Here is a 15,902-nt window from a genome sequence, read left to right as displayed (position 1 = left end):
TGTCAGGGAAAGAGCGAGATAGAGATTTCCCTCAGGACGCCTGAACTCCAGCCCTCGGCCGTTGAGGGGACGAGAGCGGTAGGAGCCTGCTGCCTGGGCCAGGCCCTGGAGATAAGCCACCAGTTTGCTCCCTCCCACTTGCGGCTTTAAGCTTCAAAGCTCAAATAAACCAGACCAGGCTTCCTTTCTCTCAGCTCCGCCGCTGCCTTTTAAGGTTCAAGCCCTTCTGCCCCCCTATTCCTGGGGCTCCCACTCAGCTCTGCCAATGCCCCTCAACCCTGCTCCTCGGCAACCCCTGCTACGCCTGCCCTGGGCTCCCGGCGGCTCTGAGAGCGGAGTTGTGGCCCTCTCCTCCCCACCGGTGGTGTCTGCGTGCGCGGTGGCGTCCACGCGAGGGGCCGAGGCGAGCCCCTCACATTCATCTCACACGCACAGAAGTCCAAGTTGGTCCCTCCAGCTCTTCAACCCCGAGGGGCCACGACAGGCACCCACGCTGCCAGCTGGACGAGGGGCCTTCTGCTGTGGAACGGACACTCCCACTGGCTCATGACTGTCTCTTTGACACTTTCCAAATCATTGACTCCACCGACGAGGGTGGGGGCATGTTGGCTGGCTGCAGAGACGCTGTTTGCAGAAAGGACTCTCCTCTTCAACCGTGGCCAATAATAGAAAGGATTCCCTGGATTAACCCATGCTGGCTGGAGACAGGTGGAGAGACGTCATCCCTATTCCACACAATGGCTACGTCTAGACTGGCATGATTCTCCACAAATGCTTTTAACGGAAAAGTTTTCCGTTAAAAGCATTTTCGGAACAGAGCGTCTAGATTGGCAGGATGCTTTTCCGCAAAAGCACTTTTTGCAGAAAAGCGTCCGTGGCCAATCTAGACGCACTTTTCCGCAAAAAAGCCCCGATCGCCATTTTCGCGATTGGGGCTTTTTTGCGCAAAACAAATCTCAGCTGTCTACACTGGCCCTTTTGCACAAAAGTTTTGTGCTAAAGGGACTTTTGCCTGAACAGGAGCAGCATAATATTTCCTCAAAAAGCACTGATTTCTTACAGTAGGAAGTCAGTGCTTTTGTGGAAATTCAAGCGGCCAGTGTAGACAGCTGGCAAGTTTTTCTGGAAAAGTGGCTGATTTTCTGGAAAAACTGGCCAGTCTAGAGTGTAAGCGTGAAGCAGAGTCAGTGGCCAGGCCAGAGAACTAGACCTCCAGGAACCCCGATTCCCCAGTCTCCTGCTCACACCAGCGGGTGACTCTCCATCCCGCATCCTTCGTGCACCACCTGGTTTTCCCAGGCTGTTCTCAGTCTGGTCTTTCTCCTGCATGGATCCTGTTCAGATCTGGATGGCAAATTCCTTAGCACTTCCCCAACACAAGCTGTGCTGCCCTGGTGCGTGTTTCTTTAGTACGCAAAGGCCAGCCCGTGCCCAGTAGATTACTACCCTCATGTTTTCAAAGTAACTCAAGTTCTCAACCACTATTAAAGCCAGCGGGGCCTGGGCAGAGCCTTCTGGAGCTGCTGACATTGGTATTTATCCATAGATGAGCCTTGGATGAGCCCACGGTTTGGATTCCTGTATTGGAACTTCAGTTTGGAGTCCAGCTCAGCCTATCGAGTGCGATTTCACAGCAGAAGAACGGCCGTGCTAGACCAACAGGCCATCTAGCCCAGGATCCTATTTTCTGACAGTGGCCAATGCCAGATGCTTCAGAGGGAAGGAAGAGATCAGGAAACCACGGAGTGATCCGTCCTCTGGCATCCAGCCCAGCATCTGGCCCTCTGGTGCAGGGACGCACAGAGCTCAGGGTTACTCTCTGCTCCATCTTCCCTGAGCGTATCTAGTTCTTCTTTGCTATTGGCTGGGCAGAGGCACAGTGTGAATCACTCTTATTCTCCTAAAGCGGCAAGGAGTCCTGTGGCACCATATAGACTAACTGATGTATTGGAGCAGAAGCTTTCATGGGCAAAGACCCATTTCATCAGATGCAGTCTAGATTCAGACTAACACCGCTACCCCTCTGCTTCTTATTCTCCTAGGGTGCGTCTACACGTCAGCGTTATTCTGGAATAACTAGGCGAGTGTCTACACAGCTAGCCCGTTATTTCAAAATAATTTCGAAATAATGGGTGGTGTATTTCGGCGCTTGTAAACCTTGTTCCCCGAGGAATAACGCCTCTTCCGAAATGGCGATTTCTGAGTAGCGGCAGTGTGGACGCGCCACTGTTGCTATTTCAGAATTGCGCCTCCCCCGGCCATTCCAAGTAATGACTTCCCGCTCTAAATCGATGTAGCATGTCCACATTAGGGGAGGCTGCCTCGGATTAATTTCCAGGCTTTCCTGCAGTGTAGACGGGCTATTTCAAAACAAGCTATTTCAGAATATTTCTTCCAAAATAGCGTATTCTGAAATAATCGTGCAGGGTAGATGTAACCCTAAATCCCCAGTTATTGTAGCCTGATTCTATTCCTATTTAAGGTGGGAGAGATTCCTTCTCCCATCGCCCCCGCAGCCTGTCCTATGAGTACACCCTCTCCTGGATTCCTGCGGCTCCCTGCTGGCTCTCCGACGATGAAAACAGAGTAAAATGGCGCTCATGTCTTCACAAGCAAATGAGAGATGTCAGCATGTAAATTCCAGGGAGCTACTTCTCTTCCCAGTCTCTCCCTCATGGGGACACTTCAAAGGAGATGTCTGCACAGCCAGCCACAAATCCAGTGCTGCATAGAAGGGAAAAACTTGGAGGAAATGTCAGATGGAATCTGATCCGAGAGTCCTGGAGCGAGGCCAGCACTGGGGATGGGTGGCCCTCGATAAGTCTCCTTAACCCCACCTGCCACTCGAGCGCTGGAGAAAGAGAAGAGTCCGGAGTTGACCTTGGATCTTGCGTGGAAGAAATGTGATGGCCCACGCACCGTACAGCCATTCCGGGCCCAGGCCTGCCACCTTTGCAGACCACAGCAAAACTCCCACAGACTTCATTCTCATTATGCCGAGGGCGGCTGTGGAATCTCCATCACTAGAGATAGGAACAAGCAGGTCGGACAGACCCCTGCCAGGGATGAGCTGGACAGTGCTGGGTCGTGCCGAGAGAGCAGGGGACTGGATTCGATGACCTCGTGAGGTCTCGCCCAGTTCTAGTGTTCTGTGATTCTGTGCACTCCATACTAGGTGTGTAAAGGTCACCACGTGCCTTTCACAGATGGGGAAACTGAGGCACTGGGTGGTTAAAGACCTGGACCTGCAAACTGGGGTACCAAAGTCCATAGTTTGGCATTCCGATCACCGGCATCCCCCTTAGCAGTCCCCCCCAGCAGGATCTGGGCTGAGCATGTCTCCTGAGAAATGTCACGCATGCGCCTGAGCCCAGCTCCCCGGCTTGGATTGTGGTTCTCTCGGGCTTCGCCCCCGCGGCGGTGCATTCCCCACGTCTCTGTTGTGCGGCAGACTACAGCATGCCTGCATGTGGTCTGGTTTCAGGGAATTCCATTCCAGGCCCCCGAGGGCTCACCCTGGCGGCCTTAGCCAGCCTGGCTCCGTTCGCCTGTGGGCCGCAGAGGAAGGAAGCAATTTGTATCTGGCAAGGGCACTGCCCCGCTGGATCGCAGCCCCCAGCCCCACAATCTACCCGTCATGGTCAGTCTTGATCCCAACAACCGCCGCAGAGCAAATCTCTTTTGGCACAGACGTGGCAGCCCCCAGGGTATGTCTACACTACCCTAGTTCGAACTAGGGTGGTAATGTAGGCAACTGGAGTTGCAAATGAAGGCCGGGATTGGAATTTCCCAGGCTTCATTTGCATAAAGCCGGGCGCCGCCATTTTTAAATGTCCGCACGAGGAGTAACGGTAGTTCGGACTAGGCTTCCCGGCCTTCATTTGCAACTCCGGTTGCCTATATTACCACCTAGTTCGAACTAGGGTGGTAGTGTAGACAGACCCCCAGTGTGGGGCTCCCACCCCCGTGGCTGTCACTGTTGTCTTCTTCTGCCGTGTCCGTGTGGGGACGCTGGGGAAAGAGGATCCTTCGATTTCACAGTTCTTCAGAACTCAGACAGCCTGGAGCCGCTAGGGCACTGGCAGGGCAGGGGGAAGGGGCGGATTTTTTGTAAAGTCCTTAAAAGGTCACGGTCAGTTTGAATTGCCGCCAGTTCTTGTTTAACTCTTGTTTAGGCTGGACATCAGGAAAAAGTTCCTACCTGTCAGGGTGGTCAGACACTGGAATAAATTGCCTAGGGAGGTTGTGGAATCCCCATCTCTGGAGATATTTAAGAGCAGGTTAGATAAATGTCTATCAGGGATGGTCTAGACAGTGCTGGGTCCTGCCATGGGGGCAGGGGACTGGACTCGATGATCTCTCGAGGTCGCTTCCCGTCCTAGTATTCTATGATTCTATGATTCACATGGCCTGCCAGCTCCCGGGGCCTGATCCAAATGGGAGCCATTCCGCAGCTTTGGATCAGGCCCATCCACCTCTCAAAGCCAAGCAGAGGGGAGAAACTGACCAGTCTCCTTTCTTTGGGGCTGAGTCAATGCCAGGGGCTTTCCCATGGGGGCTTTGGCTCGGGCCTCTGGTCCTTCCAAAGCAGAAAGAAGACAGGCAGCCATCCCTGGTGCTTAGCTTGGGCCCCTCCCAGCTACGGGGGCCGTGGAAGTCAGGGGCTCCGTGCCATGAAGAGGCAGGAAGATGGTTCCAAACGTGTCGTCTCACTGCACAGCCAGCCCCCGGCTGTGCGGACCTTAGGCCTGGCTCTAGCCAGCGAGCCCCAAAGATTTCCTGGCTCCTTGTCAGTGTAATCAGGGATGCGCGGTTCCTGCCCCATTGTCTCCTCTTGGGCTTGTTTGCTGAGGTGAGTTAGTGCAACAGCAAAAGCCCCGTGCTGGCCTCTCGGAGGGATTCTCTGGCTGCGTCTCGGGGGTGGCAGCATCTGTGCTGGTCTCTCCCTGCGGCTAGCGGGTCTCATTTGTCCTCTTCCCACGTTTTCTGCAGGATTTGTGTGGCGCCACCACCTGCGACACCCTGGGGATGGCCGACGTTGGCACCATGTGCGACCCCAAGCGCAGCTGCTCGGTCATCGAGGACGACGGGCTGCCATCTGCCTTCACCACGGCTCACGAGCTGGGTAAGGGGCCGAGGCGGGGGGAGGGGGACAGCGCGGGCCTGTCCCCATCCGGGGCGGATCCCTCGTTTGTTTCCAGTGCGGCTTTTAGCTGACGAGAATTTGGGTTTCCGGGTGCTCAGCCACACAGCTGTGCCTCGACTTCACCATTCTCAAAGCACGAGGCACCCAGAGGGAATCCAAGGAGAAATGTGACGTGCCCAAGGTCTCATAGGAAAGCAGTGGCAGAGGCAGGATAGAGCTCAGGAGACTAGCCCATGTGCTGCCCCCCTGATAATAGCACAGCTGTGTTTCCTTGTCCAGTTTGCTGACTCTTTGCTCCTCTACAATGCTGATGTCATAGGAACATAAGAACATAAGAGCGGCCAGACGGGATCAGACCAAAGGTCCATCCAACTCAGTGTCCTGTCTGCCGACAGTGGCCAATGCCCGGTGCCCCAGACTAGGGTAGGGCTCCCATGAACAAGCGTCCCGGGCAAGCGATTCATTCCCTGTGCTCTCATGCCTCCGCTTCCCGGCTTTACTAGCAAGCGCCTCCTGCCATCATTCCGTGGCTTAGGCAGCCGCCACTAAAACCAAACCCACCACAGAGACTGGAGCCCAGAGCTGTGGTTGCCGCTTGGCGGGGGGGAGAAACCGTCTCCCGAACCCGCTAATATTTATGGCTCCGTAATTAGGAGGGGAGGGAGCGAGAAGAAAGCCTGATGTTGAAAATAACCCTGTTATCCAGCCTCAGGAAGTGGAGACAATAGCCAAGTGTCCGGAACAGTTTCTGGGGAAACTCCACCTCGGGGTGAGAAAGTGAGACGCACCGGCTTTCTTCCCAGCGCGGCTGGGAGGTGAGAGATGGGCGGGTGGGAAACAGCTGCTGGGAAAGCCACAGGGGCCAGATCGGGCGGATCAGCCATTGCAGCTTTAGTTTGTTGTTATTGCTACTTTAGAGCGGTTTCCAGGATTCGGGAGTCCTGAAATAACGCATCCCGGCCGGAGGCACACACCTAACTCCAGACTTGCAGTCTCTGGGGGGGAGGCGCAGTGAGATCTCTCTCTGTCTCTCTCTCTCTCTCTCTGTCTCCCTCTCTCTGTGTCTCTCTCTTTGTCTCTCTCCGTCTGTCTCTGTCTCTCTGTGTGTCTCTCTCTCTCCAGTTTTCTTTCCTTCTTTCTTTTCCTCTCTGAGGAATCCAGCGTCCACACATGAGCAGATGGTGCGAGGCTTGGCCCCACTGGCAGGCTGACTTCCCATGTGTTAGAACGTGTCCATCTTAAGGACGATCTGATGGAACCATGAAGAATGGAGCTCGCTGAGCCCAGTGTGTGGGTGGGAGGTAGCCGGTGGGGTGCAGGGTGCGGGACAGACCCCAGGACAACTGAGCCTTAAGCACCAGGCTGCGAGAATTTCAGAGCCACCCGTCCCACCGCAGGAAGGGTTTCTTCTGGCTTGGTGATAATGGCCAAGGTCTGGGGGGACGTGACTCAGTAGCACCTGGAAGCCCCCTGGGGCAGAGGGGAGAGATGCCAGCGCTAGGTAGTGGTGGTTTGGCTGCCACCACAGGGCTCATCTGGGGCGATGGTTCAAAGCGGAGGCCAGCTCCGTGGCTTTCCCCACAGCAGGGTCCGTCCCAGCGGCCTCTGGTGCAGCTTGTCCGGGCCCCGGGGACCAGCCAGGTGTCTGTAACCTGAGAGGGGTCAGCTCGCCGCCGTCAGGGAGTCTTGGTCGGATCTGGCCTCCTGCCATAGAACAGCAGTTGCCTTGTGATGGGAGGGGGGACTGGTGGTTCAGGCACGGTCCCCCCGGCTTCTCCTCCTGCTCTGCCCGGGGCTTCCTAGACAAGTCTCGGTGCCGCCGGCTCCCCGGCTGGGAACTGGGGTTCAGGGGCTCACCCTGGCGACCTGCTCCGAGGTTGACAGACGCCGGACGCCCCCTCTCGCTCCTGCAGGGCACGTGTTCAACATGCCCCACGACAACGTGAAGGTCTGCGAGGAAGTCTTCGGCAGGCTGAGGACCAACCACATGATGTCCCCCACCCTCATCCAGATCGACCGCGCCAACCCCTGGTCAGCCTGCAGCGCCACCATCATCACCGACTTCCTGGACAGCGGGCACGGTGAGCCGGGCCTGCCGGGAAGGGGGCCGGGCGGCAGGTGCCGAGGGCGACTCGTTGCTCTGGGTTTGCGGCACCGAATAAAACAGACAAGGGGGGGCAAGATCCCTGCCGGGGGGGGGGCTCCCGCTGCAGCTGGGGCACGGACCCAAAGATGCCGTGGGGAGGAGAAGGGGGGATGACCCCAGAGGACTGAGCCAAGCGTGGGGAGGTCGGACGCAGCTTGAGAGCGGGGAAGAGGCAAAAGGCACTGGGCTTGCTTTGCCCCAAATAGGCCCATGCGTGAGGGTCACAGGGGGCGGCTCCGAGGGGCCCGGCAATTCAAAAGGGCCCAGGGCTCCCGGCCTTTCAAACTGCCGCTGGCTCCGTGGGGCGCGCTCCGGGAGGTGCCAAGGTTGGCGGCGGATGGGGGGTGCATGGCACAGGCTGGGCAGCGCTCAGGCCTGGCTGCCCCGCCCCTGCCACCGGAGGCCCTGCCACATCCACGAGCACAGAGCTGGCCCCGCCCCCCGCTCTACCCAGGGACCCGGTAGTTCTGTGGGCTCCCCCGTCCCAGATTTCCCACTGCCACTCCCACACTGAGCAGCGCCCCAGGCGGTCTAGCGGACAGCCCGGGCGCCACGCGCCACCGCCCCGTTACTCCCATCCCCGGGCTGCGGGACAGGGCGCTGCTGCCAAGGGGCGAGCCGAGGGGCGAGCCGAGGCCAAGCCCGGTGGTTCACGTGGGGCGGCTCCGAGCGCTGGCCGGGCCCTGCGGGGTACTCTGCCCCAGGACGCGGGTGCCCTGCTGAAGAGCGGATTTCTCCTCGGGCGAGGAGACCCGAGGCCCGTGGCCTAGGCCAGGGCACGAGAAGAGGCCGTGGGATCGACTGCGGGAGGGGCTGTGGCAGGATGCCGCGGGGCTGGAGCCAGCATCACCCCGATGTGAGTTTGGAGGGTGGGCGCTGGGGCCAGTGGCTGCCTCCTGCCACGCCGAGACCCGCACTCGCGCCGGGATCAGATCCGCTCCATCCTAGCGTCGTGCTCAGTGCTGCCGGGGCTTCCCTGCCTTCTCCCAGTGGCGGGTCCCGGCTTCGCTTTGCCTGCTGGGACCTGGCTCCCAACGGGCCCCGCCACGCAGGAACTGTCAGCGCCTCGCTCCCCAGGAGCGCGGGGGCAGAAGCCTCTGGGCTCCTCCCAACAGATGGCGGCAGCTGGAGGCCCTCACTCAGCTTAGCTGGAACGCCCCGCAGCTCCGGCACGGTTCTCCCTCTTTGAGCAGCTTACTCCTGACAAGCCCTAAGTCCCAGACGCTGTGTCCAGGCCAGTCAGCTTGGGCCCGGGGGACTCAGACTCGGCGCTTTCTTGGCTTCAGCCTGGCCAGACTAAAGGGTCTGCCCCCCTCGGCCCACCTATCCCCCTCCCCCGCACGGGCCGTCTCGCCCCTGCTCATGGCTGTGGAGTCTGCGTGACACACGAGCGAGCTGCCCAACGTGCTTGTGTCTTGGCCCAGAGGGGCTGGGAGAGATTTGCCAGGACATTCAGCTTTAATGGGAGAGATGTGCCTAAATCCCCTAGGCTGCTCTCAGTCTTCTAAGTATGAGGGGAGGCTGGCCATTGGCCAGTCTGATGAAGCTACTAGGCAGTGCCATTTGCACTGGCAGGTTTTGCTTAGCGGACACCTGGCCCCATAGAGACAGAGTGGAAACCACTGAAATGGTGGGAGCAACAGTGGGAAACCTAGGACCAGAAGAGCCAACAGAAATGCCTGGGTAAAGAGGGGGAGAGGCTGGCTCTGCACTCCTGGAAGGGGTGGAGCCTCCGGTGGAAGGGGCGAGGCTCAAGCAGCCAGCACTGGCTTTACTTGCTGGGCTCCTGCTGCAGTGAGTTCCGCAAGTGATATAGAGCCAAGTAGTTGGTGGGCACGGACCAGCTTTGATCTGCTTAGCATGCGCTCCAGGGGCTGGGTGCAGCAGTTCTGTGCACTGACTGTCAGGCCAGTCGAAGAGTATCTCCCATTTAATATTTCTTCCACTGCCCTGCAGGAGACTGCCTGCTGGATCCGCCCATCAAGCCCATCTCGCTGCCGGAGGACCTCCCAGGGGCCAGCTACAACCTCAACCAGCAGTGCGAGCTGGCCTTCGGCCTGGGCTCCAAACCCTGCCCCTACATGCAGTACTGCACCAAGCTCTGGTGCACGGGGAAAGCCCGGGGGCAGATCGTTTGCCAGACACGCCACTTCCCCTGGGCCGACGGCACCAGCTGCGGGGAGGGGAGGTTCTGTCTGAAGGGCGCATGCGTGGAGAGGCATAACATCAGTAAATATAAGGTGAGTACCTCCGTGGCGCGGGGGGGAGGAGAGGTTCCTTGTAAGCGGAACTCTTGGGCAGTCGCCCAGGAGAGATTCAGGTGCTGCCCAGCTGATTAGCAGAGTGCCCACAGCTTCCCACAGCTGGCAGTGTGTGTTTCTACGGGTTGTGCACATCTGCACATGCCTCAGTGCACACAACAAAACTTATTCCACACACGGATGGAAAAAGTTAGAGGGAACACTGCTAAGGGGTGCCAGTAAGGTGAAGGCAGACAGGGTGTGTCTAGACTACAGGGTTTTGTCGATAAAGGTGGACTTTTGATGACAAAGCTATACCTGTGTCTACACTACCGCTGCGTGCTGTCGCCAGTAAGTCGACAGAACGCGGCAGTTTGTCGATGGCGGTAAGCCTCGTTTTATGAGGAATAACGCCTTTTTTTGACAGAGTTCTGTCGAAAAAAGGCACTATTGCATCCACACTGTGCTTTTTCAAAAGAGAGCGTCTACTCTCTTTGGAAAAAGCCGCTTGCTGTTTCGCCAGAACTGGTTGTAGTCTAGACGCTCTTTTTCGACAGAGGCTTTGTCGACAGTATGCAGTCTAGTCGTACCCAAGGTGCCAGAAGTTGAAGGGGTCTGTCCATCCTCCAGGAGGCATTTGCCCATTCATCGTCATCCTGTAACCCAGTGATGGTGACCCCCGTGTCTCCAGGGCACTGGGCCTGGCTCTGTTTACTGGAGAACCGCGAGCAGTAGGCGGGCGCAGGGCGGGTGTGTCTCCACGGTCACTCCCCCAGACGCTGGCTGGGTCGGTGTGCGTTGCTTGGACACCTGGCCCTTAATAGGCAAACTCCGACTTGCTGCACCCTGGCCACCGGACTGCCGGCCACGTGCAGTGGTAGCGTGCTAGTTGGGAAAGCCTCCGCTTCCCAGCTGCAACCCGCGGGTCTGTCCCCTGCGGGGGTCTAAAAAGCAAATGGGATGGAGAAGAGGAAACAAGGGGTCCTGTTTGCTGGGGCCGAGGTTCCCTCCACTTGGCTGCTGCCTGAGGACAGAGCTGTGCCCCAGAACGTGGCTCCAAAGCTGCTCTGCTCGCATCTTGGTGCCGGCTGTCCCCTGGTGCCCGTTGTGAAGGCTTCTACCGGGGGCGGCCATCGCGGGGAGAGTCCCTCTCGCCTGGTGCCCCTTTCTGAGCTGAGGCCCTGCCCAGGGGCCCCAGGTATCGCACACCGGGCTGCTTTTGGAAAGACGGGGCTGCGGGACGTGCCTCTGAGCAGCCTGTCTCCTGGCAGGTGGACGGCAGCTGGGGGAAGTGGGCGCCGTACGGCCAGTGCTCCCGGACCTGCGGCGGAGGAGTCCAGCTAGCCAAGCGGGAGTGCAACAGCCCCGCGCCGGGCAATGGAGGGAAGTACTGCGAAGGGGTGCGCGTCAAGTACCGCTCCTGCAGCCTGGACCTTTGCGCCGAGTCAGGTGAGGCTTCCCCAGGGTTGTGGCCAGCGTGGGCGGAGGGGGAGCTAAGCCCTGCAGCCGCACTCGTCTTTGGTTGTTTGGAACCAATTGGGTCTCGGAAGGGACCGGCTGTGTCCTTTCAAAGAGCGGCCCATGCGGAAGCAAACCCCAATCCCAGGCAGCCACCCGCTGTGCTGTCGATTCTCCATGTGCTGGAGGCCACTGAAATTAGCGGCAGGGGAGGGTTTTGGAGGCACGAGCCTCAAAAGCTGTGGAGGTTTGGGTCAGGTGACCCCAAAGGTTTGTCAGCACTTTCGCAGGCTTTGCCGATCTCTCTAGCCTGCAGCTCAAGCTGGACGTCTGCACAGGTGCCAGACATGGATGTCACCTGGTACTTCCGGGGCAGACAGTCCTGGGACAGTCGGTTTGGGATGTAGGTGCACGTTTAATGGGAGCCTGTGTCTTGTGGTAGAGCGCGGGTGGCTCATCTCTGTTGAAGGTGGGTGCTCCCAGTCGTCTCTGCTCTGTTTCTACTCACCCCTACTGACCTGGCAGTACCGTAAAATCCTCGGTTCTCCTAGTATTTCTGCCCCGTCCACACCCAAAGGCCCCCCACGCTGCTTGATGGGGCACAAAGGGAAAGGGCGCCAGACCTGAGAAGGCTTTTAGTTTGCCCACGTCGATTGGAAGCGGTACCTTCGGCACGAGCACTGGGAACGGGCCCTAGCTCCACCTGGCGCGCCAAACACAAAACATCCTTTGCAAATGAAACTTGGATGGAGGCCCTGCCACTGCTGTCCCGTCTGTGCACAGCAGCGCTGCAGTTAGAGGGTGTGGAAAATGCGCAAAGCCTGGCGGGGGGGGGGAAGGGAGGGGGCAAATTAACTTCTCCAATCCGTTTTCGGGAACATTTTGAGCACTTGAAGCTGGTAAAAAACATAAGCAAGATTGCGTTCTTTTGCAAGACACGTCAGCCTTTCCCCATGCGCTGCCGCCGTAGCAACCGCTGCCACGTTAGCAGCCGTAGGGACAATTTCACGACGGACAAAGGGGCCCAGTTCTCCCTGGCCTGGCAGCTGCGTGCAGCCCTGTACAGCAGTGCAAAGTGGGGATAAGCCATGGGCCCTATTCCATCGAAGCCAATGGCCTGGCCGTGGCCATGCAGTAAACTAGAACATGCCCAGTACAGGCAGGAGGTGAGCAGGGAATATAGTGTGAGTGCACGTGTGTGCGCGCAAGAGAGATTCCACCCCCCAGGTACGATTCTATGAATGACCGTGCTGTGCTCTTCTGGCACAAGGCAGACCATGAAGCCTGAGACAAAGCAGGTGGAGCTGGACGCAGAGCATAGCCAGCTGTAGGGCTCTGGCTTTGTCCAGGGGACAGCAGGTGAATCCAGAGTTTGAGAATCATTAGAAAACGCTGCCCAATTTTCCTGTAAGTGACCCTGACAACACAACCCCTGTTTTCCATTTCCAACCCCCTACCATCCCCTGCAGATTGTTGATCCCCATAAGGGAGAGGTGCTGAAGACCCCAAGAAATCCTCTTCGAACTTGGCTTCTGTTCTGGATTATATGTGGGAGCTGCCCAGACACCATGGGGATGGGCAGCAGTCTACACCCCTGTAGATAGCTCTCTAACAATCCCTAAGCCCCCTGTGCAGCACAAGAATAAGACCCTGCAGCCTTTCTGAGTGAAGCCAGCTCTCAAAAGGTCTGGCTGCTGCAGGGGAGGGACCCAAAGGACTGATTTGTGCAGCGCAGGTGTGACTCGTTTGGAAAGGCCTGGTCAGTTAGCTTTTCCACCTCCTTCCCACCAGCTGGACTCCGCTCCAATGCCTGTTACTCCAGCTTTCTCCCAGCACATGCCTCCTCTAATGTGCTGGGGGGAATTGCCTAATTCACCACAGCTGGGCTCAGCCATAGACATGGATGGAAGCCACAATCTCTGCACTCACAGGCTGCAGCTGTGTAGTTTCCTCTGCTCAGGAGAGAGTGTTAACTCTTCCCTTGCCATCTCCTGGGGAGGGTCACTGTGTCCCTCCGAATACAGCTGTCAGGTGTCTTAGGGTACATCTACACTTCCGGGAAGATTGGTGCTCCAGAGGTTGATCGTCTGGCATTTGATTTAGTGGGTCTGGTAAGGACCTGCTAAATCAAATGCCGAAGGCATCCCCATTGACTCCAGAACGCCTCGCAGTTGTGAGGACTACAGGAAGTCAACGGGAGAGTTTCTATGGTCGACCTCCTGCTGTGGGGCTGCCCCAGAAAATTGATGCCAGGTACATTGATTCCAGCTATGCAGTTCACCGTGGTGGAGCTGTGTATCTTGCATTGATTTTCTCTGCCACTGTAGGCCTGGCCTTATTCAGGCTTTACTGCGTGCTGCTCAGACGCTTGGCAAGGAGCATGTAATACACAGATGAAATAAAACAAACACAGTCTGGAACATCCAAGGTGTGCCCACATGCTGAATGCTGCTTGCAGTTCTGCTGGCCCCACTCAAAAATATATATTTATTAGAATGGGAAAAGTTGTGGAAAACTTCCCAGGAAGGGCAAGCAAATGATCAGTAAAATAGAACAGCTTCCATATGAGGAGAGATTAAAAAGATTGGGATTGCTCATTTTAGAAGAGAGACAATTGAGCGGGAGGAATAGGACAGAGGTCTATAAAATCATGACTCGTGCAGAGGAAGGGCTACTCACCCCTTCACATAACATAACTAGCAAGGGTCACCCACTGAAATGAATAGGCAGTGGGTTTAAAAGAAATATAAAGGCGTAGATCATCGCACAACACACAATTAACCTGTGGAACTCATTGCCAGGGGATGTTATGAAAGCCAAAAATATAATTGGGCTCAGTGAAGAATTGGATAAATTCAGGGAGGACAGGTCCATCAATTAGCCAAGATAGTCAGGGATCCAGTCCCATGCGCTGGTGTCCCTAAACCTCGGAGTGCCAGACGCTAGGAATGGGCAACAGGGGATGGTCCAGTCAAGAATTGCCCTGTTCTGGCCGTTCCCTTTGAAGCACCTGGCATTGGTTACTGTCAGCAAACAGGATGCTGGGCTAAATGGTCCTTTGCTGTGACCTAGTGTGGCCGTTCTTCTGTTCTTAATGAGCTGCTTTGAGCTAGGCACTGCCCAGTTCTGGACCTCGCCAGTCCCCATCTATACAATGGGAATAATGCTGTTTACTCTCCTTGGAGGCCCTTGGGGGAGAAGAGCTTTACTATTGTTTATTGCTCCCCCTTGTTCCCCTTTCTGCCAGACTGCAATAACAGCGGGTGGCCACGCCCACCTTGCAAAACAACGGTTGTGGGGTGTTCCAGACAATGGTCGTGAGGTGCCACCCCCCGGAGGTGACATTGCCTTTTTTGGGAGTGTAGCCTGAAGTGGCTCTCTGTACCCGCCACGGCTGCTGATCCTGCTCCACTGATACGCTACCTGCACCGGGGCAAGGTGGGAGGGGGCGTGGCTCCACTGTCCTGGAAGGGGCAGGGCCTCAGGCAGGAGGGGCGGGGCCTGGGCAGTGTGCCCTCCCTCCAGCCCTCAGAGCTGCCTGGAGCGCACCTCGCCGTGCTCCGGTGGCGATTTAAAGGGCCCAGGCCTCCGGGTGCCATCGCTGCCTCAGCAGCAGCTGAATTGCTGGGCCCCAGGGTAGTGACCCTCTGGGTAACTAGGTACCTGGTTAGGGTTAGGGTGGGCCTGCTGTACCCCCACAAACCACTCTCCCGTGGGCCCGTCTGTTCCTTAGAAGGGGCCCTGGCTATCCAAAGAGTCAGGCGTTTCCCAGGACGTAACGTGTCTCCTGAATCGCAACATGGAAGGTTCCGTCCATTGGCTGTGGCAAACCCAGAGCGCCAGAGAGTCCGGCAGACACCGGCAGCTCTTAAGAGTCCCACTGGGGACCAAGTGCGCTTGCCAGGCGTTTGGAACCGCGCTAGTGTAAATCAGGAGTCACTCCACTTCCGCCCGTGGAACAGAACTGGAGTAAGGCCAGGTCCCGGGAGAGAAGACTGTGGCCCCCGCTGCTCCCGGATTCCGAGCCGAAAGGCCCACCGCTGCTTTGTTTCCTTCCAGGCCTAGGGAAGAGTTTCCGCGAGGAGCAGTGCGAGGCTTTCAACGGCCACAACCACAGCACCAACCGGCTCACCGCCACCGTCTCCTGGGTCCCCAAGTACTCGGGGGTCTCGCCGCGGGACAAATGCAAGCTCATCTGCAGAGCCAATGGCACCGGTTACTTCTACGTGCTGGCTCCTAAGGTGAGCGGAGAGCAGGGGCACGGGGGAAGAGGGGGCTGTAAACGAAGTGGGGGGAGGAGCGAGAGGGGAACCCAAGGGGTGGACGGGAGGGTGGTTCTGACTCAGCGCTGGACACATTTCGAATTCCCGGCCCCGGAGGCGCAGGGCCCCCCCTCCCCGGGAGACTGGAATTCAAGAGAAAGGAGCCAGTTCCGGGGCGACTGGTGCTGTCGTGAGACATGAAGGGGATTAACGGAGAAGCCACGTGCCAGATCAGCTGGTGTAAATCAATGGAGCCTTGCTAATTTGCACCAGCTGTTGCTCTGGCCCCATGCCTGGACCTGTGTGTGTAAAGCATCCCACACTGCATGCCTATGGCACCAGAGCAGGAACAAAGGGTAACGGCTAGACACTTCCCTCCGGGGATTTTGGCTCACACGCACAGGGCGGGGCCGACGGCCAGATCTGGGACTGGGGACGGGGGGGTGCATGAGATGCTACCAAGGGTTAACTGGCTCTCAGAAGCTGCTAGCTTGCAGGGGGCTGCCCTGGGGATTGCAGAGCAAAGCCGTGTGAGCAGAGGAGAGATGTGCGTATGGACGGGGCAGTCGGCTGTTAGGGGACACTCCTCTGCTGAGCGCCTCTTGAAGGCACAGCCTGGAACCAGTTCTCTCTCCCACTTCTCAGGAGAG

General features: G+C 57.5%; 1 protein-coding gene across 1 annotated transcript in view; it reads left to right on the top strand.

Annotated features, from left to right (window-relative positions):
- Positions 1–15,902, top strand: part of ADAMTS15 (ADAM metallopeptidase with thrombospondin type 1 motif 15) — a 30,614-nt gene that overhangs the window by 8,889 nt on the left and 5,823 nt on the right. The window contains exons 2-6 of the mRNA XM_075909820.2: positions 4,993–5,125; positions 7,060–7,227; positions 9,249–9,532; positions 10,804–10,981; positions 15,050–15,231. Of these exons, the coding sequence (XP_075765935.1) occupies positions 4,993–5,125; positions 7,060–7,227; positions 9,249–9,532; positions 10,804–10,981; positions 15,050–15,231 (945 nt within the window). The remainder of the gene's footprint in view (positions 1–4,992; positions 5,126–7,059; positions 7,228–9,248; positions 9,533–10,803; positions 10,982–15,049; positions 15,232–15,902) is intronic.

The sequence above is a fragment of the Pelodiscus sinensis genome, chromosome 25 (assembly GCF_052426305.1).
Source record: "Pelodiscus sinensis isolate ZL-2025 chromosome 25, ASM5242630v1, whole genome shotgun sequence".
Lineage (NCBI taxonomy): Eukaryota > Metazoa > Chordata > Testudines > Trionychidae > Pelodiscus > Pelodiscus sinensis.
Note: the sequence above shows the minus strand (reverse complement) of the source record. Positions and strands in the feature narration are given on the sequence as shown.